We start from the raw sequence: 26,545 nt of genomic DNA on the forward strand, positions 1-26,545 counted from the left end.
CTGATAGCATATGTAAGTATCCTTCTGACAGGATGTTGAAAATAGACATTTTTTGTTGGATGGTTCTACCAATTGGTAGTATAATGACTGACAGCCCAATCTTTGAATGGGCCATTTGTTTAACACACACAACTGATAAGCTTCCAATCACTTTCAGACAGACTGGTGGCTAGTTCAAATTGTGTGATCTTCAATAAAGACCTTTCCCTCTCAGGCACTCACTTTTCCCATCTGTATTGTATGCTTTTAAAGATGGATTGAATATTTTCTACTATTTTATAGCTCTAAAACCACTATCTCTCAGCTCATATACAGGGAACCCGACGCCAGAAATAAGCAGTAAGCAATATTAGTTAAAACTAATCCTATTCTTTTCAACTGTGATCTATACACCATAGGGTTTTTATGCCTTAAACATGTTGAATGTCAAGCTCATAAATCAGAATATGTCTTTTCATTTATAATACAGAGCTTTGCTAATTGAATTCACAATAGAATTTTAATAATGGAAGATGTACAAAACAACTTACAATTAGTTTACACATTGCAGTAGTGAATACAAATATTAGGTTGTGGTATATTAATATTAATTTACCTCATTTGCCTGTTCTTAACTCATAAGCCTTTTTTCTACATGTACATGTTTAGAGTAACCACACTGAACCCTGTTATAAACTATGACACCTATATATATATTTTTTAACAGGAGGTAGTATAATGTGCTTAATTAGTGGTAGATCTGGGTCTATCAGTAGTTTGTTTTCCTTAGCAAACTGATGTGTACTAGCACATTCTTTCCACAGAAATGAGGAGAAAAATACAACTATATCTAAAGATAAGAAGGCTTTGGAAGTTAATCAAAAGTCAATCAAAATGAACAGTAATGACAAACCTGTTTAACCACATCTAGGCCCTAATATTCTGGTGCTTCTTGATCAGTAAAAGAATCAATAACTGTTCAGGGAAACAGGGATAAAGCCACTGTTTTTCAACTATCTATCTATCTATCTATCTATATAAATTTTTTAAATTATTGAGTTGGGTAAGAGAAAGGATTGTGGCTCAGGTCACTTGAAATTCATCCCAGAGTGGTAAAAAACATCATAAGTCCCCAAGACTAGCGCATAAACAGAGTTTTCTGGAATCCTGACAAGCTTGGTTCTAATATACTATATGAATTTGATTTATTTGACTACTTTGTTATATTTTATTGAATAGATGTAAGTAGAATGCTAATGCATCCCATTTTTAACATTTCAAAACTTCAAATCTTCAAACGAAAGCAGTTATAACTACTACTTTTAAAGTTTTACAAAAAATATTTTAATGTAGGGTCATAGAGGTATAAAGGGACAGACTTTATGCATATCACCCTACACATCTGTAATAATAGTACTGCTTTGAGAATTCATTCTCAAAAGGATCAAATGACGAGTAGGTTCTTATCTTGAAGATTTTAAAAGTTATATATATCCCTTTATTGACTTATTTTTGGTAAGGAAAGTGATTTAGTCAACCACATGCCGATTTTCCCCAGATTAGCAAATATTTCCTGGTGTAAAGGAATAAACATGAAAGCAACACATTTGAAGGTCGACAAAACATTTTTTTCCTTAAAGTTCTAGAAAGTACAAAATTAAGCAGTAAAAGGTAGGATGAAGTTATACCTATGCACTTGGTTTGCAAATCAACTTTGAAATACACATCATTAGTTTAGGCCTTAGATACACTTGATGGTGACTCTGACCTCCTGATACAGGTGGTACTCCCCTTGTGTCTTGGGAGACAATCCCCCTCATGTTTTTGCACATCTCCTGAGCAGAGACACTGACTGTCATTTGCTCTGGAATCTATTCAAGGATGTTTGTACAGCAAGCAGCTTTGAAACACAGAGATAATGTCCCCTTCCGGAGCAAAGGCAAGTGTATATACAGGCTTAGAAGACAGAGATTGTATCTCTAATCCAAGCAAAGGGCAAGACTACTTACTGTCCAGTATCCTAAAGATAATGTCTTCTTCTGGTGCAAAGAACGGTCCATATGTTGTCCTTCAATGCACAAATCTTCTATATCCTATGGTGTATGCTGCTGTAACATAGCCCACTTTGCATAGCCCTGTGGAAACTAGGCTTCAGGCACTAGCTCAATTAAGAGCAGAACTTCATTTATCAGAAAAAATAAATAAATGTTCTCCTTTTTCAAACATAATTTTTGGATTAAAAAATCTGATTTGCATTTCTCTAATAACTAGCAATGTTGAGCATCTTTTCATGAGCTTTTTGGCCATCTGTATGTCTTCTTTGGAGAAAAGTCTATTTAGATTTTCTGCCCATTTGGATTGGGTTGTTTATATATATATACATATGTAAATATATATATATAGATAGATAGAGATATAGATAGATAGATAGAGAGAGAGAGAGAGAACTGTATGAGCAGTTTCTATATTTTGGAGATTAATCACTTGTCAGTTTCATCATTTGCATATATTTTCTCCCATTTTATAGGCTGTCTTTTCATTTTGTTTCTGGTTTCTTTTGCTGTGCAAAAGCTTTTAAGTTTAATTAGGTCCCAACTGTTCATTTTTGTTTTTATTTCCATTACTCTAGAAGACGAATCCAAAAAGATATTGCTGCAATGGATGTCAAAGAGTGTTCTGCCTACGTTTTTCTAGAGGAGTTTTATAGCATCTGGTCTTACATTTAGGTATTTAATCCATTCTCAGTTTATTATTGTGTATGGTGTTACAGAATGTTCTAATTTCATTCTTTTATGTATAGCTGTCCAGTTTTCCCAGCACCACTTATTGAAGAGAGTGTCTTTTCTCCACTGTATATTCTTGCCTCCTTTTTTGTAGATTAATTGATCATAGGTGCATGGGTTTATTTCTGGGCTTTCTATTCTGTTCCATTGATCTATATTTCTGTGTTTGTGCTGGTACCATACTGTTTTGATTACTGTAGCTTTGTAGTATACTCTGAAGTCAGGGATAGTGATTCCTCCAGCTCCATTCTTCTTTCTCAAAATTGCTTTGGCTATTAGGGGTCTTTTGTGTTTCCATACAAATTTAAAAATTTTTTGTTCTAGTTATGTGAAAAATGCCAAGAAATGCAAATCAAAACTACAATGAGGTATCACCTCACACCAGTCAGAATGGCCATCATCAAAAAGTCTACAACTAATAAATACTAGAGAGGGTGTGGAGAAAAAGGAATCCTCCTACACTGTTGGTGGGAATGTAAATTTGTACAGCCAATATGGAGAACAGTATGGAAGTTCCTTAAAAAACTAAAAATAGAGCTACCATATGATCCTGCAATTCCACTCCTGGCCATATATCTGGAGAAAAACATAATTCAAAAATATACATGCACTCCAATGCTCACAGCAGCACTATTTATAATAGCCAAGACATGGAACAACCTAAATGTCCATCGCCAGATGAATGAGTAAAGAAGATGTGGTATATTTATACAATGAAATATTACTCAGCCATAAAAAGAATGAAATAATGCCATATGCAGCAACATGGACGGGCCTATAGATTATCATACTAAGTGAAGTAAGCCAGACAGAGAAGGATGACTATCATATGATATCTTTTTTATGTGGAATCTAAAAAAAAAAAAGATACAAACAAACTTATATACAAAACAGAAATAGACTCACAGACATAGAAAACACTTATGGTCACTAATGGGAAAATGTGGGGAAGGATAAATGTGGGGTTTGGGATTAACAGATACACACTATTATATATAAAACAGATAAACAAGGACCTACTGTATACTGCAGGGAACTATACTCAATATTTTGTAATAACCTATAAGGGAAAATAATCTGAAAAATAATATATATGTATATGTATAACTGAATCACTTTGTTGTACACCTGAAACTAACACAAAATTGTAAATCAACTATACTTCAATAAAAAAAAAACATAAAAAGTCAGAGATTTATTAATAATAATCAATCACTAAGATATATATGGAATAAATATATCTATATATTAATTAATTAATTCCTTAACATTTACTTAATCAATCATTCCACCATGATGTCTTTACTTCCCTCATCACGACCATTTTTGCTCTTACATAATGGTCCAAATCGCTTCTTGACCTCTGCAAAATACATTAACATTTTAAAAGGCCTTCCCTTGAACATGCTGGAAGCAGTAAGATATTTCAGATGGAATGGCAAAATTTTTAGTCAGTCAGGAAATAATGCTCCTGGGTTTGCCTGAAGGTTTCTATCCTCTGAGCAGTCACGGTTTTGATGTGTTGTTTAATGTTTTTCTCCTTCCCTAGAGTTCTCTCCTGTCACTCTTCACCAATCCACATCTATCAATCTTTTAATACCAAAAGTAAAACATCACCTCCCACAAACGACTTCTTTGAATTATAGTGCACTGCCATGCATAGCAACACTCTCTGGACTTATTAAATTATGTAAACTCTGCTCCATTTGCACGGCAACTACTTTCATAGACTAACATTTTGATTTAGGAAGTAAAGGGATAGTAATGCAATTTTGGTTTTCTCTGCACTATAAAGCTGGGCATCACATTCTCTGGCCACACAAACATGTAAGCTATTTAAGATCTTTCACTGGTCCCACTAGGTATACTCAAAGAGAACTCCTTACTGTTCTCATAAGATCTTCCCTCTAGCTTGGCTTTGATTACCAGTATCAGCAAACAATGTAGCAGTGTGATCAGTGCCGAAGGTAAGAAAAAGGATGTTAGATAAGGCACCGACCCTAACAGGATTTACAGTGAACTGACTAGGGTAATATGCTGAAATATTAGTACACGCATATTACAGGTTTGTGACTACAACAGGAGTTTTAATTGTGATAGGAAATTATGACTCAGCAGGAAACAGAGAGGAGAAAGAAATACTGGATGAAAGAGAGGAAGAAAAGTCTAGGAATGGAAATGAAAAAAAAAAATACCACGACAGTAGAGGAAAAGGAGCCCAGAATTTGTGGTTAGGTGATAGGAGTTTACATTCTAGTTCTCTCTTTATTGGTGAGAACAGACTATGGTTATGCTGAGATAGCAAACAACTCCCAAGTCTCAGTGGTTTAAAACAGAAGATTTTCCCCTCATTTCACATTTCAATTTCAATAATATCATTTGGATAAACAGGAATAATACTCCCTGCATCGCAGGATTATTGTAGAATTAAATTACAATGTATATGAAAGTACGTAGTGCAATATAAGTATGCAGTGTTCATTAATTGCCAGTGTGTTTCACTCATCCTAGTTATTTAGACACTTGGGATGATTTAAGCTGACACCACCTTGATCAGATGCTGTTTGTCATGCTAGAAGAAAAAGAGAATTCAGGAAGATTTTACAATTGGGATCAAATGTTCAGCCCAGATGCATTTCATGTCACTTCTTACAGTTCTTTAGCCAGAAGTAGACACATAGTCACATCAACCACAAAGGGACCAAGACATAAAATCGTGCCTTACTACTATGTGATCAGAATGCAGAGAGAATAGGAAATACACAGCACACAGGTCAAATTACTACAAAAATTACTCACTGTGGAATGGGCATTAAGATATATAGACTCTGGGGCTTCCCTGGTGGCGCAGTGGTTGAGAATCTGCCTGCCAATGCATGGCACATGGGTTCGAGACCTGGTCTGGGAGGATCCCACATGCCGCGGAGCGGCTGGGCCCATGAGCCACAATTACTGAGCCTGTGCGTCTGGAGCCTGTGCTCCGCAACAGAGAGGCCACAGCAGTGAGAGGCCCGCGCACTGCGATGAAGAGTGGCCCCCGCTCGCCACAACTAGAGAAAGCCCTCGCACAGAAACAAAGACCCAACACAGCCATAAATAAATAAATAAATAAATAAATAAAAATTTTAAAAAAGATATATAGACTCTGTATTAAATCCTAAATCCTGCTTCCTAACATTATAAGGGTGTTGTATTAAACAATTACTGAATATTTTTGAAGCCCAATTTTCTCATTTATCAAATGGTAATAAAACCACTTATGACATGAAAATCTTCATATAATTAAACCAATGTATAGAATAAAGCTAACAGAGTACCTGGTTATACAGTCAATGCTCTGTGAGACTAAGTTCTGTATGGGCTGCTCTGAGTATACAAATTCTGGAGATGGCTTAAAATTTGAGAGACTTCAGGGAATTTTCTCACAAATGCACATGGCAGCCAATAGTTACTACTATGCTCAACACCCAGATTCCTAGCAACAGACCAGCAGTTAGGGTGGTGACTATTGCTTCCTAGTGAGACTTCATTGGGAGACTGACCTAAACCAGAGCTACAGCAACCTTCAGAAGAAGGCATTCAATCTGGCCAAGAAAATGGAGGTGGGAACACTGTGGTTGTGCTTATGGAAAGGCAGGAGGAACAATCTGAACGAACATGAGATGTTTCTCGTTGAAGTTAATGTCATGTTGCTTTACTACCATCATCATCTTTATGCTTTTCTGGTCCTTCTTCCACATCTGTTGTCTACCTATGCTTTTATCTACCTCTTACTAATCTCATTGATTCTGTCTGTTCCCCTCTCTTCTCCTTGGGAAAGTAACTTTTCCTCTCTGATTTTAATAATATCATTTGGATAAACAGGAATAATATTCCCTGCATCCCAGGATTATTGTAGAATTAAATTACAACAATTAATGTATATGAAAGTACATAGTACAATATAAGTATGCAATGGTTATTTTAAAATAATAATGAAGGAAGAGCCACTATTTGGATTTGCATTTTGTAATTGTATTTTACAATTTTACAGTGCTAATGAATTCCTACTCTTAAGTTCAATAAATACTTGTTGGGTAAACACATTGGATGAAACACAGGATCAGCTCCCTTAGATACATACTATGGACTATAATTAAGATTCTATAATTAGCATGATGGATTTATGTTACTCATTTTTATCTTGAGACAGACAAATATATTTGTAATCACATTTGTGTGTATATAGAGTTGTAAATGATATAACTATGTACATATATGTTTATAATTATATCTACACTATTTCTATGTAATATGACAAATAATTCTCACATTTCAGTTTTTGCTCCCAAAAAGGGATTCACTATACAGTTAACACACAAATATTTGATAAAAATGAATTCTGTATATAAATTTGTCTGGATTCAAAGTACAGACAACTCTCTGGGGAAAATGTGGAGATTGGCTAATCAGAACTCAGTATCTATCATATCTATTATTTTATAGTTTTGTAGTTAATAACTAATATTTAATACTAGTGACACCTATCCAAAGGTTTATAGATGTTATTATTCCTTGCAATTTAAATAAAACCATGTAGGTTAAAAAATAACAAATAAGAGGAAATCAATTTATGTAATGCTATTAAAATAATGTATTTAAAAAATTTATTATGTATAGCTCTATTGATTTTACTCTGGTAAAATGATAGAAAAAGAAATTATTTCTGACTTATTATTAATTATAATAATATGATATAATTATACATGTATATCATCTTGATTTAAGCCTTATTCTAGCCAACAGATGGAATCATTCATTCTACATATATTTGTTTCTTGTTTACCATGTGCCACAAACTGTTCTAGGTGCTGTGTTATAGCAAGATGAATAGTAGCTTATATCTTAATGGAAGGAAACATCCAACAAACTAATAAATAATTAAAATAGATATCTTGCAAACAGTGATGTATTCTATGAGTGGAAATAAGAAATAGAGACACAGACGTAGAGAACAAACATATGGATACCAAGGGGGAAAGGGGAGGTGGGATGAACTAGGAGATAGGGATTGACATATATACACTATTGATACTATGTATAAAATAGATAACTGATGAGAACCTACTGTATAGCACAGGGAACTCTGCTCAATGTACTGTGATGACCTAAATGGGGAGCAAATCCAAAAAAGAGGAGATATGTGTGTATGTATAACTGCTTCACTATGTGGTGGTGTAGAAACTAACACAACATTATAAAGTAACTATACTCCAATAAAAATTTTAAAATAAACAAATAAATAAATATGAGAAAAGAGTACAGAAGAAAACATTTTACAAAACTATTTAGAATATCAGTAAGAAGACTAGAAAAGGCCCTTCCTGTTTAAGACAAAAAAAAAAAAAAAAGGACATAAAAAGTTTAGAACCTCTGGGACTAATTAATAAAAGCTTATTTCCTAGCAAAAAAAAAAGAAAAAAGAAAAAAGAAAAGAAAAGAAATCAAACAGGGGATCTAGGGAATGTCTATGTTTGTCCCATTTTCAATTATGATTTGGAAAAGCCTAACAAAGTAGCATGTGAACCTAACTGGAATGAAAGCAGCAGAAAAACGATGACCAGGTAGCCCTGGGATTCAAACAGTGACTGATATAAACAAAAATAAATAGTATAATGAGATTAGTCTTCAAGGTCTTGGGGAAGGAAAAGTAGATCCCAGTGGCTGGGTCAGGGGTTGATAGTGTATGGAAAGTATCTGGTGGGACTTTGCAGGAAGTTGCACAGCTCAGGGTGCTTCTTTATTCCTGTCAAATATACACGTTTACGCGCACACACACACACACACACACACAAAGTCACAGAATGCCTCTTATAGCTTCATGTCACCTCTGTCTCACGTCATTTGAAAGTTAGGTATTACATAGCATTCTCTGCTCTCTGCTTCTACATACTAGCAATCATGTATTATTTCTAATTATTTCGGGCTAAAGACACAGAGATGGAAAAGATTGGGAGGTGGCTTTGATCATTTTGGGTGGGTATTAGTCTTTCTAAAACAGGTTTAACTCATTGTGTTGTTTCATTTCCTTAAAGATTTCTTAAATCACACAGCAGTGCAGGATAAGAAATTTATCTTCAACGTCCAAATTTAATTCAAAATTATTTATAAATAATACATAAAAATCTGTGGTTTATATTTAGCAGGGAAACAGTCAAAACTCCTAGTCATGCATTCTACCTGTCATTTTTCTGCCATCGATTCAATTAAACAGTATCTACTATATTCATGGCACCAGGAATGAAAAGATTAGAAAGGCACAGTTTCTGACCTAAGACGCATACCATAGGGCAGACACAAAGCATGAAATAAATATTCACTGGGTCTGTAACAGTATGAGTCAATATGTTGAATTAATAATGTGTTTTGAGAGCATTCACAAAGGAGTTATTATTTCTAAGTTTGGGGCAGTGATAAAACTTATTCTTAGCCCAAGAAGTAGGGGAAACAAATGATATTTGAAAGATAGTAGAACGAGGCCAATTCTCCAATTATATTTATCCAGACTGAACACTTTGATAACTTATTTACTTTTACATGAGACTAAATTTCTACAATGATTTTTGACATTGAAGTATATTTTATATTTTACTTATTTTCTCTTTTATTCCTATCAAATCTATCCTGCATGTTATACCCTAGCCTATTGATATATTTAATAAATATGTGCATTCAGAAAAATCCTTTAACATTCTAAGAATTTTTATTTCTCATCTACAGAATGAAAATAGATACGTCTTCATCAGTTTGTTTTGAAGATTAAATAAAATAATACATTTAATAGCTTAGCCTAGTGTCTGGCACATAAAAATCCCAGTAAAGGTTAGCAATTTTATCAAAATACAATAATGTGATGAAAGAATTTCAGCAAAAATAAATGTCACTAACATGTATTGAATGTAAGGGAGAAAATCAATATAGTTATGTTTATTTCAAGTGTTTTTTAAAAGACAAGTAGCATAAGAAATTTTAAAATACATATGTTCTTTTCAAAATCAGCATTTTTGTCTTTTTTCAGTTCTCTAGGAAAACCAAAATGTATTGTAAACTTATTTGATTGAATAAAATGTTGCTTCAGTATCTTATTTGCAGTATCATGATCTGTTATTAAAATAAAAGCACTAGCTTAATTTATTGTAAGTATATAATCTATATAATTTATAGAATTCCTAAATGTCAACTTATTTTTTTCTTGAAAATATTTAACATAAATAAATGAAGTATTTTCTCAACATTAGACAACACAAAATTATGATTTTTGATGAACTTAAAATGTCTAATGATTTTTATAAAAACAAAAACTTTGCCAAACTATATATCTCTAGATGGTACAGACATCCTTTTCTGTTTATCTTTATGACAAATTCAAGAACATAACAGTATTGTTTTATTTTGAAAAGTTCTAAACTTAAAATTAATATCAAAATAATAGAAAGCATCTGGGTGATCAGGTCTTAACATATTTACTGATTTTTATAAACCCTTTATATTACTTCACGTGAACTTTTAATGACATATTTTTAAAATAGCCCATCTCTATAATTTGTTAAAAAGTATTTAATTCCCAAAGTTGTAAGTTTCCAAAAGTACTACCATTTCATGTTTTAAAATGTGATTTTTATGTAAATTATATTCTGAAAGCATATTCTGAAATAAGTGCTCCTAAGTGAGTAGTAAACCAGACAACCAATAGTTTAGTTCATAACCGCTAGACACTAGGAGCAAGTCCAGATGGGTACTGTACCTTGTGTCGCAATCTTATTAGAGGCTGATAAGATTTAAGGCCATATCCTGCTTCTTTGGTTGGCCTTCCTTCTGACTCCAGAAAAATGAATCCAAGAATCAAAACAGCTGACCAGCACTTATACATCCTTATTGTTTTTCACCTGTGAAAATTAACATTGCAAATAATCAGAAAATACATTCTATATTGAATAAATGTATCAAGAAATATTCAATAGCAAATAGAAATCTTCATAGATCTAATCAAAACCTGGCAGCAGTCGCCAACTGAATCCATAATAGGTAAGCATCTCTGAATAAAGATTATATTTTTGATCATAATAAATATTGTTTGTTTTACTCATACAGTTTTACAGAACACTGAATAAGTAGAAATTTAGGGGCCAATAAAAATGTATTGAGAAACAATTAATAAACACATGTTGAAAGAAAATTTTTTAAAAAGAGAGAAAACATTAAACAATGATAAATTTTCTAAGCATCCATACAGAATACAATTATCAACATATTTTTAAATCTCAAACTCCTCTTTGAGTATATTTGATGAATAATGCTTAATAAAACTATAGCTATTATAATTTACTGGTAAATATTGGTGAGAGGTTGATAGGATAGTCTTCTATGGTAAGTACTTAATAAACTGAGGTACAACAGAAATTATACAGATAGGTTACATCGAGTTATGAATGCATTTTACCAGTAGCACCTAAGAGGACGTTTCCTAGAAAATTGCTTTTTAAGTGCTTTAAACTAAAAGTCCTATGGCTCTTTCCACAGCTCTATATTCTTGACTATAGCAGAGAAACTGTAAAATTGCATAAATTTATCACCATATAAACTCTCTAAGCCCTCTTCCAAACAAACAAATTTATGCTTTGACCTCAACTATATTCCACTTTACCACTTTCACATCTTTGTCACTATTGTGACCATAGGAGGAGCTTTTTCTCCTCCTGTCTAATCCAATCTGGTCATCCGGCTTGAGAAACTTAACCAACTGATTAACCCTGCTATTTAGTGTATTTAAACTCTGTCTCTAAATAATTTTCTTCCATCTTTAAATGTGTTCAAATCATCCATGTTTTAAGATAATTTCTCTTCTCTCCTTCTGAATTTTTGGAAGGAATTGTGTATCTCATTCTATCCATTTTCTGACCAATCATGATTCTATCCTCATCACTCTATCAAAATAACATTTCTTTTTTTCAAGAAATGGTCACTTTACTTGATGTCTATGACATCCATCTCTTCTGTGTCTATAGAGTTTGTAAAAACGTCTTCTCAGTCCTTTTGCAAGCCATCCCACTCCTTTATTTTGCCATTAAATATTACTTAATCCCATTAGCCATGTATCCTACTTCATTCACTCAGCCAGACATTCAACATAGTCTATGGTTTTAATTATATGTAGTGCTTCTCATTCAATCTCCAGATTGGTATGATTAGCCTCCTTAACAGCTCTGCCTTCATGTTTCAAAAGAAACTCCTCATAGTATACACATCCCTACATAAAGCCATGCTTTTGCAGACTTTCATTCAACCCTTTACTCAAGCCAGAAACAAAGGAGACATTTTTGACATCTTAGTCTCCCTTACTCTCCATATTGAACCCATCTCTAAGTTCTATTAGTTCTACCTTCCTATAGATATCTCTCAAACATCAGTTCCTTTCCAAATCTATAGCCACAACCCTAGTTCAAGCTGTAGGCACCACTTCTCCCTTCAAATGCTCCAATCCCATCCTTCCTCTCCTTCCACACTTATGCACCTTCAATCCCTTCTCCACACAACAGCCTGATCGATCATGTTGAATCTAAACATCATGATGTTATTGCCTTTGCTAGTAACTTTGAGATATATACATTTATCCTTAAGATAAAAAACAAAACCACTGGTTCTTACAAGTTCCTACAGCATCTAGGCTCTGCATGTCTTACTCTTCTCTAAATAACTGTTCTCAAGCCTGACTAATTTCATACAGTTATTTGAACTTGTTTTGTCCATTCCTACTATAAGGCTTTTATGTACTATTATCTCCAATTGAAATACAATTATTTTCCCATTTATCACCCAAGACCATCACACATCAAAAATGTCCCTTAGAATCCTTCCCCATAATATGAAGCTTGACTTACATTTCTTAGTTACTCTACTCATAGATCAGTATTCTTTCATTTCAGAGCATCTCTTTGTAATTATACAACATTAATATGATTACTTTAAAATGTACTCACAAGACTATATATCTGTCTCCTTCAAACTTTGTGGTTGCTGGAATCTGTTTTGTTTTGTTTTTTTTCCCCACCATTATATCATCTGGACCCACCAAATTGCCTTTCATCTACTGGACATACAATGAATGAATGCATAAATGAATGTCATCTTGCATGCAAGGGAAACAAGAAAGAGCGTGTTTTCCTGCATTCTGACAATTCTGAATGCAATTCCCATTTCCACTACTGTTACAAAACATCTGAAAACTAACCTGAGAAAACTAAATATTTTCATTTGCAATCCTTCCTTCTGCTGTCATTTTGACGTATAGTCTAATCCTTCTCCCAGAGGTAAATATTTGTTTATAAGACAACTGGATGGAATATTTCAAATTCAAGATAGAGACCGAGAATAAAGCGAACAGTTCAGGTGAAGGGGTATTTTTTCAGAGCTCTGAATACTATGTTCCTTCTGTTGTGAAGCAGGAGAAGGAGGAAAGAGGCATGGCAACAACCCTGTAGCATTATGATTCTAGGTGAAGGTGAGGTCATAAATTTCCTAAAAGTGTTCGCTTAAGGGTTTGTCTTTCTCTGCCCTTTCTTTTCCCCTCCTAAACTCCCTCTAATTCTCTCTTTTTTGTGTGTGTGTGTGTATATACATATATATATATATATATATGTATATACACACATACACACACACACAAAATATATATATATATATATATATATATATATATCATATATATATCCCACAAGGAAAAAAGTTCATCTACTATAAAATACAGAACAAATGAACAGTTAATTACGTGAATAAAGATCTCATAAATTTTGGGTGAGTGAACTTCTACACATTGATAATTAGATCAACAATCTGCTGAAATATATTTTCTGCCAAAAAGCAAAAGGATAGGAATATCTACTTTAAGAAATTTCATTAGTTGAGAAAAATAAGTCAGTGCGTAAATCTTTGGTGTAGTATTGATATATGCAACCTATTTATACTATTTTAATCTACTTTTCTGATACTCTTAACCGTGATTCATTTTTTCTTCAGTGGTAGTCTTATGATTTTCAAGTCTAAAATTTCTTAAAAATACCACATTATACAAAAATAAGAATGTTTTATCTTATCAAAAACTGTCATACAACTGGAGTGATTTACTTGGTATTACAGATAAAGTAAAAAAGAGTTAATATTAAAAGTCAGATAACATTTTTTTAGGAGATCTCTGATTTCTATTGCAGATAGACATTTGAGCTCAGCAGTGGTTAAACAAAGGACAAAGACTACCTTCCGTGTTTATCTTCTGTGAATGGTACCTCATAAGATTTTCTCCATTGAAATATCACTAAGGAAAATACTTGAATTCAATTATATAGTTATCAAATGGCAACCTAAACATAAAGATGGCTCTTCTCAAAGGATACTCAGAAAATAATTATTACCTTCTTACTTCTCTTCGTCTATAGAATCCAAAGGCGTTATTATTGTATTTTTTAAAGTTCACTTGTCCACAGAAGCTGTTCTGGAAATTTTAAATCAGCAATAATTGATCCCCTGATACACTGACTCATGAGCTCACTTTCTCGGTATAGTAACCTCTGACAACCTGTTAGGTTTTCATAATTAATTGGCAGTTTGTTGACAGCTCAGTAAGAACACTGAAAAACATGTGACAAAAACAAACCAGCTGGAGCAGATTGGTGTGATAATGATCCTACGACATTTCCTTCTAACCTCAATATTTATATGGAAGCATCAGAAAACAACCTATTAACTTAGAGAAAACAAAATGCATGTTACCTAAAAGGTATCTGCCTAACATCATAGGTAACAAAGTTGGACTTAAAAATAGTAAGAGGGAAACCCTGTTTCAGGAGGAGCTTCAAGATGGTGGAAGAGTAAGACGCAGAGATCACCTTCCTCCCCACAGATACATCAGAAATACATCTACATATGGAACAACTCGTACAGAACACCTACTGAACGCTGGCAGAAGACCTCAGACCTCCCAAAAGGCAAGAAACTTCCCACGTACTTGGGTAGGGCAAAAGAAAACAGAAAAAACACAGACAAAAGAATAGGGACGGGACCTGCACCAGTGGGAGGGAGCCGTGAAGGAGGAAAGGTTTCCACACACTAGGAGCTCCTTCGTGGGCGGATACTGCGGGTGGCGGAGGGGGGGAAGCTTCAGAGCCACGGATGAGAGCGCAGCCACAGGGGTGCGGAGGGCAAAGCGGAGAGATTCCCGCATGGAGGCTCGGCACCGAGCAGCACTCACCAGCCCGAGAGGCTTGTCTGCTCCCCCGCCGGGGCGGGCGGGGCTGGGAGCTGAGGCGCGGGCTGCGGTCGGATCACAGGGGACTGGGGTTGGCAGCGTGAACACAGCCTGAAGGGGTTAGTGCGCCACAGCGAGCCGGGAGGGAGTCCAGGAAAAGGTCTGCAGCTGCCGAAGAGGCAAGAGACTTTTTCTTACCTCTTTGTTTCCTGGTGCGCGAGGAGAGGGGATTCAGAGCGCCGCCTAAACGAGCTCCAGAGATGGGCGCAAGCCATGGCCATCAGCGCGGACCACAGAGACGGGCCTGAGACGCTAAGGCCGCTGCTGCTGCCACCAAGAAGCCTGTGTGCGAGCACAGGTCACTCTCCACACCGCCCCTCCCGGGAGCCGCTGCAGCCCGCCACGGCCAGGCTCCCGTGATCCGGGGACAACTTCCCTGGGAGAACGCACGCCGCGCCTCGGGCTGCTGCAACGTCACGACGCCTCTGACGCCGCAGGCTCGCCCCGCCTCCTCCGTACCCCTCCCTCCCCCCAGCCTGAGTGAGCCAAAGCCTGTGAAGCCTCTGCTCCTTTAACCCCGTCCTGTCTGAGCGAAGAACAGACGCCCTCAGGCGACGTACACGCAGAGACGGGTCCAAATCCAAAGCTGAACCCCAGGAGCTGTGCGAACAAAGAAGAGAAAGGGAAATCTCTCCCAGCAGCCTCAGGAGCAGCGAATTAAATCTTCACAAACAACTTGATGTGCCTGCATCTGTTGAATACCTGAATAGACAACGAATCATCACAAATTGAGGAGGTGGACTTTGGGATCAAAGATATATATATTTTGTCCCCTTGTTCTCTTTTTGTGAGTGTGTATGTGTATGCTTCTGTGTGTAACTTTGTCTGTATAGCTTTGCTTTTACCATTTGTCCTAGGGTTCTATCTGTCCTTTTTTTTTTTTTTATTACTTAAAAAAATTTTGTTTCTTAATAATTATTTTTTATCTTTTTATTTAAATAACTTTATTTTATTTTATTTTACTTTATTTTATTTCATTTTATCGTCTTCTTTCTTTTTTTTCTCCCTTTTATTCTGAACCATGTGGAGGACAGGCTCTTGGTGCTCCAGCCAAGTGTAGGGCTGTGCCACTGAGGTGCGAGAGCCAACTTCAGGACACTGGTCCACAAGAGACCTCCCAGCTCCATGTAATATCAAACGGCGAAAATCTCCCAGAGATCTCCATCTCAATGCCAAGACCCAGCTCCACTCAACGAGCAGCAAGCTACAGTGGACACCCTATGCCAAACAACTAGCAAGACAGGAACACAACCCCATCCATTAGCACAGAGGCTGCCAAAAATCATAATAAGGCCACAGACACCCCAAAACACATCACCAGATGTGGACCTGCCCACCAGAACGACAAGATCCAGCCTCATCCACCACAATACAGGCACTAGTTCCCTCCACCAGGAAGCCCACACAGCCCACTGAACCAAACTTAGTCTCTGGGGACAGACACCAGAAACAACGGAAACTACGAACTTGTAGCCTGCAAAAAAAGGACCCTAAACACAGTAAGTTAACCAAAATGAGAAGACAGAGAAACACACAGCAGATGAAGGAGCAAGGCAAAAACTCACCAGACCTAACAAATGAAGAGGAAATAGGCAGTCTACCTGAAAAGCAATTCAGAATAATGACACTAAAGATGATCCAAAATCTTGGAAATAGAATAGAGAAAATACAAGAAACGTTTAACAAGGACCTAGAAAAAGTACAGAGCAAACAAACAGAGATGAACAACACAATAAATGAAATTAAAATTTCTCTAGAAGGGATCAATGGCAGAATAACTGAGGCAGAAGAACGGATAAGTGACATGGAAAATAAAATAGTGGAAATAACTAATGCAGAGCAGAATACAGAAAAAAGAATGAAAAGAATTGAGGACAGTCTCAGAGACCTCTGGGACAACATTAAAGGCACCAACATTCAAATTATAGGGGTCCCAGAAGAAGAAGAGAAAAAGCAAGGTACTGAGAAAATATTTGAAGAGATTATAGTTGAAAACTTCCTTAATATGGGAAAGGAAATAATTAATCAAGTTCAGGAAGCACAAAAAGTCCCATACAGGATAAATCCAAGGAGAAACACACCAAGACACATATTAATCAGACTATAAAAAATTAAATACAAAGAAGAAATATTAAAAGCAGCAAGGGAAAAACAACAAATAACACACAAGGGAATCCCCATAAGGTTAACAGCTGATCTTTCAGCAGAAACTCTGCAAGCCAGAAGGGAGTGGCAGGACATATTTAAAGTGATGAAAGAGAAAAACCTACAACCAAGATTACTCTACCCAGCAAGGATCTCATTCAGATTTGATGGAGAAATTAAAAGCCTTACAGACAAGCAAAAGCTAAGAGAATTCAGCACCACCAAACCAGCTTTACAACAAATGCTAGAGGAACTTATCCAGGCAGGAGACACAAGAAAAGGAGAACACCTACAATAATAAACCCTAAACAATTAAGAAAATGGTAATAGGAACATACATACTGATAATTACCTTAAATGTAAATGGATTAAATGCTCCAACCAAAACACATAGACTGGCTGAATGGATACAAAAACAAGACCCATATATATGCTGTCTACAAGAGACCCACTTCAGACCTAGGGACACATACAGACTGAAAGTGAGGGGATGGAAAAAGATATTCCATGCAAATGGAAATCAAAAGAAAGCTGGAGTAGAAATTCTCATATCAGACAAAATAGACTTTAAAACAAAGACTACTACAAGAGACAAAGAAGGACACTCCATAATGATCAAGGGATCAATCCAAGAAGAAGATATAACAATTGTAAATATTTATGCATCCAACATAGGAGCACCTCAATACATAAGTCAAATACTGACAGCCATAAAAGGGGAAATCGACAGTAACACAATCATAGTAGGGGACTTTAACACCCCACTTTCACCAATGGACAGATCATCCAGAATGAAAACAAATAAGGAAACACAAGCTTTAAATGATACATTAAACAAGATGGACTTGATATTTATAGGACATTCCATCCAAAAACAACAGAATACACATTCTTCTCAAGTGCTCATGGAACATTCTCCAAGATAGATCATATCTTGGGTCACAAATCAAGCCTTGGTAAATTTAAGAAAATTGAAATTGTATCAAGTATCTTTTCCGACCACAACGCTATGAGACTAGATATCAATTACAGGACAAGATCTGTAAGAAATACAAACACATGGAGGCTAAACAACACACTACTTAATAACCAAAAGATCACTGAAGTAATCAAAGAGGAAATCAAAAAATACCTAGAAACAAATGACAATGAAAACATGAGGACCCAAATCCTATGGGATACAGCAAAAGCAGTTCTAAGAGGGAAGTTTATAGCTGTACAAGCCTACCTTAAGAAACAAGAAACATCTCAAATAAACAACCTAACCTTACACCTAAAGCAATTAGAGAAAGAAGAACAAAAAAGCCCCAAAGTTAGCAGAAAGAAAGAAATCATAAAGATCAGATCAGAAATAAATGAAAAAGAAATGAAGGAAACGTTAGCAAAGATCAACAAAACTAAAAGCTGGTTCTTTGAGAAGATAAACAAAATTGATAAACCATTAGCCAGACTTATCAAGAAAAAAAGGGAGAAGACTCAAATCAATAGAATTAGAAATGAAAAACAAGTAACAATTGACACTGCCGAAATACAAAGGATCATGAGAGATTATTACAAGCAACTATATGCCAATAAAATGGACAACCTGGAAGAAATGGACAAATTCTTAGAAATGCACAACATGCCGAGACTGAACCAGGAAGAAATAGAAAATATGAACAGACCAATCACAAGCACTGAAATTGAAACTGTGATTAAAAATCTTCCAACAAACAAAAGCCCAGGACCAGATGGCTTCACAGGCAAATTCTATCAAACTTTAAGAGAAGAGCTAACACCTATCCTTCTCAAACTCTTCCAAAATTTTACAGAGGGAGGAACACTCCCAAACTCATTCTACGAGGCCACCATCACTCTGATACCAAAACTAGACAAAGATGTCACAAAGAAAGAAAACTACAGGCCAATATCACTGATGAACATGATGCAAACATCCTCAACAAAATACTAGCAAACAGAATCCAACAGCACATTAAATGGATCATACATTATGATCAAGTAGGGTTTATCCCAGGAAAGCAAGGATTCTTCAATACACGCAAACAACGTGATACACCATATTAACAAATTAAAGGATAAAAACCATATGATTATCTCAATAGATTCAGAGAAAGCTTTCAACAAAATTCAACACCCATTTATGATAAAAACCCTCCAGAACGTAGGCATAGAGGGAACTTTCCTCAACATAATAAAGGCCATATATGACAAACCCACAGCCAACATCATCCTCAATGGTGAACAACTGAAACCATTTCCACTAAGATCAGGAACAAGACAAGATTGTTCACCCTCACCACTATTATTCAACATAGTTTTGGAAGTTTTAACCACAGCAATCAGAGAAGAAAAAGAAATAAAAGGAATCCAAATTGGAAAAGAAGAAGTAAAGCTGTCACTGTTTGCAGATGACATGATACTATACATAGAGAATCCTAAAGATGCACCAGAAAACTACTAGAGTTAATCAATGAATTTGGTAAAGTAGCAGGATAAAAAATTAATGCACAGAAATCTCTATCATTTCTATACACTAATGATGAAAAATCTGAAAGGGAAATTACAAAAACACTCCCATTTACCATTGCAACAAAAAGAATAAAATATCTAGGAATAAACCTACCTAAGGAGACAAAAGACCTGTATGCAGAAAATTATAAGACCCTGATGAAAGAAATTAAAGATGATACAAATAGATGGAGAGATATACCATGTTCTTGGATTGGAAGAATCAACATTGTGAAAATGACTGTACTACCCAAAGCAATCTACAGAGTCAATGCAACCCCTATCAAACTAACACTGACATTTTTCACAGAACTAGAACGAAAAATTTCACAATTTGCATGGAAACACAAAAGACCCCGAATAGCCAAAGCAATCTTGAGAAAGAAAAAAAGGAGCTTGAGGAATCAGGCTCCCTGACTTCAGACTATACTGCAATGTTACAGTAATCAAGACAGTATGGTACTGGCACAAAAGCAGAAATATAGATCAATGGAACAGGATAGAAAACCCAGAGATAAACCCACACACATATGGTCACCTTATCTTTGATAAAGGATGCAAGAATATACAGTGGAGAAAAGACAGCCTCTTCAATAAGTGGTGCTGGGAAAACTGAACAGCTACATGTAAAAGAATGAAATTAGAACACTCTGTAACACCACACACAAAAATAAACTCAAAATGGATTAAAGACCTAAATGTAAGTCCAGACACCATCAAACTCTTAGAGGAAAACATAGGCAGAACACTCTATGACATAAATCACAGCAAGATCCTTTTTGACCCACCTCCTAGAGAAATGGAAATAAAAACAAAAATAAAGAAATGGGACCTAACGAAACTTAAAAGCTTTTGCACAGCAAAGGAAACCATAAACAAGACGAAAAGGGAACCCTGAGAGTGTAGAAAATATTTGCAAATGAAGCAACTGACAAAGGATTAATCTCCAAAACATACAAGCAACTCATGCAGCTCAATATCAAAAAGTGAAACAACCCAAGCCAAAAATGGGCAGAAGACCTAAACTGACATTTCTCCAAAGAAGATATACAGATTGCCAACAAACACATGAAAGAATGCTCAACATTATTAATCATTAGAGAAATGCAAATCAAAACTACAATGAGATATCATCTCACACCAGTCAGAATGGCCACCATCAAAATATCTACAAACAATAAGTGCTGGAGAGGGTGTGGAGAAAAGGGAAGTCTCTTGCACTGTTGGTGGGAATGTAAATTGATACAGCCACTATGGAGAACAGTATGGAGATTCCTTAAAAAACTAAAAATAGAACTACCATATGACCCAGCAATCCCACTGCTGGGCATATACCCTGAGAAAACCATAATTCAAAAAGAGTCATGTACCAAAATGTTCATTGCAGCTCTATTTACAATAGCCAGGACATGGCAGCAACCTAAGTGTCCATCGACAGATGAATGGATAAAGATGTGGCACATATATACAATGGAATATTACTCAGCCATAAGAAGGAACAAAACTGAGTTATTTGTAGTGAGGTGGATGGACCTAGAGAATGTCATACAGCTTGAAGTAAGTGAGAAAGAGAAAAACAAATACCGTATGCTGACACATATATATGGAATTTAAAAAAAAGAAAATGGTCAGAAGAACCTAAGGGCAAGATGGGAATAAAGATGCAGATCTACTAGAGAATGGACTTGAGGATACGGGGAGGGGGAAGGGTAAGCTGGAACAAAGTGAGAGAGTGGCATGGATATATATACACTACCAAACGTAAAATAGATAGCTAGTGGGAAGCAGCCGCATAGCACAGGGAGATCAGCTCGGTGCTTTGTGACCACCTAGAGGGGTGGGATAGGGAGGGTAGGAGGGAGGGAGATGCAAGAGGGAAGAGATATGGGAACATATGTATATGTATAACTGATTCACTTTGTTATTATAAAGCAGAAACTGACACACCATTGTAAAGCAATTATACTCTAATAAAGATGTTTAAAGAATAAATAAATAAAGTAAAATAAAATTTAAAAAGTGGTAAGGGGGATGGACAGAGGTTTTTTTTTTCTCTTTTTCAAACAAATAGTATTTTTCTCTGAATCAAACTTTTTTTTTTTTCACCATATGGCATAACTGCTTTTGGCAGTAGGATTTAGAGTACTTACATTATTCAGTAGATTCAAATTTGAGGGATTTTGATTTGTTTATGCATTCTCTGTATTCTAATGTCTAATCGTTTGGGAAAACAAAATAAGAGTGTTAAAGTATTGCTTTAGGAACAAAATGCAGAATTTGATATGGAGAAGGAAACTTTGGTATCATGCCTATGAATGAAAGGAATGTTAAGGTAAAGCAAATCCCCAACATTAACAAATGTTTTAGAGGAGTCAAGTATCCTAAGAGTTTCACCTGGAGTATCCCCACAGCATCTCACTCCACCCTAGAAAACTACCATAGGTCTTTCAAGAAATAGCCCCAGTCACCTCCTTTGTGAAAACTTCCCTGCCAATCTCACATGAACTTGACTGCTCTCTGCTGCAATTTTTATGTATCTCCCTTAGAAGACTTTTTACCTTGCACTGTGGTTATCAGTTTAAGAAAGGCTATCATCCTCATATAGATATAGAAGGAAGTACACTGAACTGGTTCTGTCACAATTTAACACTTTTCTTAACTTCCACAGACTTCTCTTTGCTCTATTCTGGGTGAGGGAGGTGCCTACACGATTACTAGTGCCTTTTTTCCTTTCTGGTATCCTGCAATTCAATGAGATGGAGAAACGGACTTCCAGACTACCTTGTGTCATGCTGTAAAACCTAAGCGAAACCAATTGCCTTACTTGGACCCCCATCTGTAAAAAGAAATTTATGAGCTTATACAGTCTAGCACCTGTACCAGATTATTCTTACTGAGTAGATTTATTGATCAGGAGAAGATACAGGGAAGAACAGATTTGCAAGAGAAAATTATGATTTTTTTTGTGTGTGATGCCTTTTGTAGTCCTACTGGAGATGTTAAATAGGCACTGGGATATTGAACCTGGAGCTTGGCAATGCGGTATAGCCTGGAGATACCTGTTTGGGTTTGTGAAAATTTATATGTCTTTTACTCTAGGTAGAAATGGGAAGAAGTTAGATAGGAGAAAAGGTCCAAAGACTAAGCCCTCAGGCAAGTTTAGTTGAAACAGAAGATTAAGTGCTGCTAGGAGGTGGAGGAAATGAAAAGAGTAAACTGGCAATTTTAGAAAAATGATAGATGGGCATTTTCATTAGAATGGAAGGACTAGAGCCCACAGCTCTTATTATCTGACAGCCTGTATTTTCACTGGTTTGCTTGTGTGTACTCTGTATCCAACCAGAAGTCATCTCATAAAGACAGGACTTTGTTAATCATTTGTGTGAATCAGAGCAGTACATGGCACACAGCATAAGCTTAATAAATAATTTTGATTGATTAATTCATAATTAATGGTGATAAGTAATTAATTTGAAATTATAGCTGTACATAAAAGGATTCTTAATATGCTCCATGTGGTCAAAAGTATTCATTAAAACTGGCTATGAAATTAATCTAGAAGTCAAATTGCATGTATCACAAAAAGCTTTTCTTTTCCCCCTGGATCAAAACCTTTGAGCTTGGCTTTCAATGGGAAGTTCCTTTAAAAAAGCCTCTCTTGTCAAAGACAGACAACCTTTTCATTCTTTGGCTCAAATGAAATTGGAGCGGCCAGCAAGATTCTCCTACATTCCTCAGTCTTGTCTGTTGCAGCAACTGTTTTCATCTCTTGACCCATTTTACCATGACATCCACCACTGTGAACTCTGAGGTTGAGTTTTAATTTGACATTTCTCTTAGAAGGAAATATTATCCAAAGAACCCAGTTTTATTATGGACAGTGGATTCTCCCCGTCAGGGAGGTGGATTCTCTCCATCCAGCAGTGAATTCTCCACATCAGAGCAATGGATTCTCCCAATAAATGTACTATCTTCAAATACTCATCCTAATGAGTATCATTTGAATACAAAACAAAACCAACTAGAAAACAGCTAAGAGTTGTATAATCATAGGGGAGAGCAGCAAAGGATAATCAGATCATGTATACCCAGCTAGACATACTGGGATAATGCCTACAATGTATTTATAATTATCCAAAAACATTTCCTGATAGGTATTATTGCTCATATTGAATTAATATATAAATAAAGGGAAACTTCTCAAGATAAAGTGTCCAAGAATGACTCTGATCAAATTTGACCCATGGTTCTGTTACATAATTCTACTTTTAAGACACACATAATGTTGCAGATATAACGGGATAGCCTATACGAGAAGTAGCCATAGAGAAAAAAAAAGAAAACAAACTAATTACTCAGACTGCATACTACTGGAAGAGGGAACCCTTCACTTCTTTTTGCTTTAGATCAATGTAAATGAAGACTTAAGATAAACAAATGCAGCTATAATGTGAGAGCAGTAGCTATGTGACTTCTGTGTCCAGACTGCATGGGTAAGGGTGGTTCAAATCTATATGGAAACACCAGCAAACATGGAACTTTATTCTTAATCCTATGTTTCATATTGTGAAAGTGTCTAAAACTTTTAAGTGTAATGCTCTATGTTGAAAAATTCTAACATGGGCAATACACTTTTTTTAAACATCTGGGATAAGAATAGAATTATAAGTGTTAAATAATGAGAATTATGACCATTAAATTAATTTCACTCTTTCAAGGAAGGTGGAACTTGTAATGACATCTGAGTCATTAATTCAGATAACAAAAACCGTAGAGATTCTAATCAATTATACCTTTCAATAGCCAGCTTAATTTGAAGCTGAAAGAAGCTAAATATAGATAAAATATATTCTTTGCCATTTTAGGACTGCAGTCTAAAATGTACAATAATTTAAGCTTGCACTAGGAGAAAATATTCACACTGAATTCCATTTAATTAAAAAATGTGTGTTACTCTGCTTTAAGCAAATGAAAGTCTCACATTATGAAAAGCATGCTAGGTGGTAAATATTGTTTTCCAAAACCATCTTTGCTTTACAAAACTATTTATACTCAGTTATATTAACTATTGTGGTGCACTAAAAAGAAAACATTTTTTAAATACGATATTCAAGTACAACATACAACAGGTAACAGAACTGAAAAACATAGTGGAGACCTAGTGTAACCACTTCTTTTTATTTGTGATGAATATGAGAACCGGTTAGAATAAGGTTTGCCTATGAGGAAAGTAGAAGTGGGCGGGAATACAGCTGTCCTGATTCCAAGTACACAGGTATTATTTTTTCTAATACTATAACACACCCGGTAGAATCCATTCACTATGGAAGAAAAGGACACACAGGTATCAATGAGGTTTTGTTTAGAAACTGCATCTCTGTGAACCCCAGCATCCTTGTATTTGCTACTTGCTAGAGTTTCCAGAAGCCAGCTGGTAGGCCACCAGAGACACCATCTCTAGAGAATCGTGTTGTTTGAATAGAATGTTTGGAAAACCTTTCTCTTGTTCCTTTGTTCTGCACAATAATCTTCGCTGCACAATAATGTAGTTGTGGTTAAAGTTATACATAGATGGTTACAGCTGTCCTCATACAACTGCAATTACACAGTAGTTTCATATAAACACATATACCGTGTATATATATACACACACACACACACACACATATATATATACATATATTGTGGTTTATGTAGTTATATAACTATGTGGATGTCCATAGGTATACATAGGTGGCTATATATAATACAGGATACATAGATTCATAAAGAATGAACTTTGCATCTAGCTGACTTAACCCAGGAAATGTTGTAAATTGTATAACATTACAGTAGGCTGGACTTCCAACTGTATACACCAGCACCTCAAATTTAGGCAGAAAAAATAAATACAACCTTCAGTGACTCATTTTCAATCTCCCAAAAGAAGTCCCTGGACTTTATAATACATTTATGATTCAGTAGTCGAAAAGTGTATTATGCGTAGCCTCAAGTTAAATTAATTCCCTATGTCCATTTTTATGATGACCTCGGTAGACAATACTTCAAAAAATAAACTTTATTCACTTCTTTGTGTTCAGCTTATTAAATCATGGGCTGTCAGTTTCTTCTTCACAATGAATAATCTCAGTTACCTTAGAGAAAGTTTGATCATAATATTCTGGATTAAATATCTTAGTATGTGCACACAATGGACCACCAGTATCACCTTGCTGAGAGCTGTGGTCCATAACATGGTGAAACATAACAGGTCACAATCCTGTTCTAACACGGCCAAGGTGATGCGACCCAGCTCATCTGCTCTTAGCTTTCCTCTACTCTATGCCCACCCGTCTTATGTGTGACTAGTTCAAAAATAAGAAGCCACTACAATATCATTCCTCTATTTTTCATATAATTTGTTACACGTTACATTTCTGAATTTTAGTTCATTTTCCCAGAAGTCTGGCATCAAACAGGCACATTTTCTTCTGGTGGGTGATAAACTGAAGGTATTTATTTCTACAAACCTTACAAAAGTCCTTTCAATACTGAGCAGCGGCACACTATAGTGGAAATAACAGGAGGCTAAAAGTCGAAAGAGATGGATTCTATTTGTGGCTGTGTTTATAAACTATTTTTTTAACACTGCTTTAGAGTTCTCAACCCAGGGTGTCTCCCCACTAGTCCGCTGAAACTGCCTCCAGAAGTGAGGTCTTTATTGACACTTTCACTTCCATCACACAATATTGTCCTGATTTCATTTCACATTTCTAGCCATCCTTCTGCAGTCTCTTTCCCCACTTTTCTTTAT

General features: G+C 35.7%; 1 protein-coding gene across 8 annotated transcripts in view; it reads right to left on the bottom strand.

Moving 5' to 3' along the window:
- FSTL5 (follistatin like 5) overlaps window positions 1-26,545 on the bottom strand; it is a 765,145-nt gene that overhangs the window by 686,506 nt on the left and 52,094 nt on the right. For 4 of the 8 annotated variants that reach the window (XM_082461701.1, XM_082461708.1, XM_082461706.1 and 1 more), the window contains one exon: window positions 10,546-10,687. In XM_082461701.1, the coding sequence (XP_082317827.1) occupies window positions 10,546-10,671 (126 nt within the window). In that variant the 5' untranslated portion in view covers window positions 10,672-10,687. Of the gene's footprint in view, window positions 1-10,545; window positions 10,688-12,778; window positions 13,390-14,051; window positions 14,967-15,237; window positions 15,300-26,545 lie in introns of those variants that run through there. The other 4 variants (XM_082461704.1, XM_082461703.1, XM_082461702.1 and 1 more) reach the window with 4 other exon arrangements.

This window comes from Balaenoptera physalus (assembly GCF_965194825.1).
Source record: "Balaenoptera physalus genome assembly, chromosome: 5".
NCBI lineage: Eukaryota > Metazoa > Chordata > Mammalia > Artiodactyla > Balaenopteridae > Balaenoptera > Balaenoptera physalus.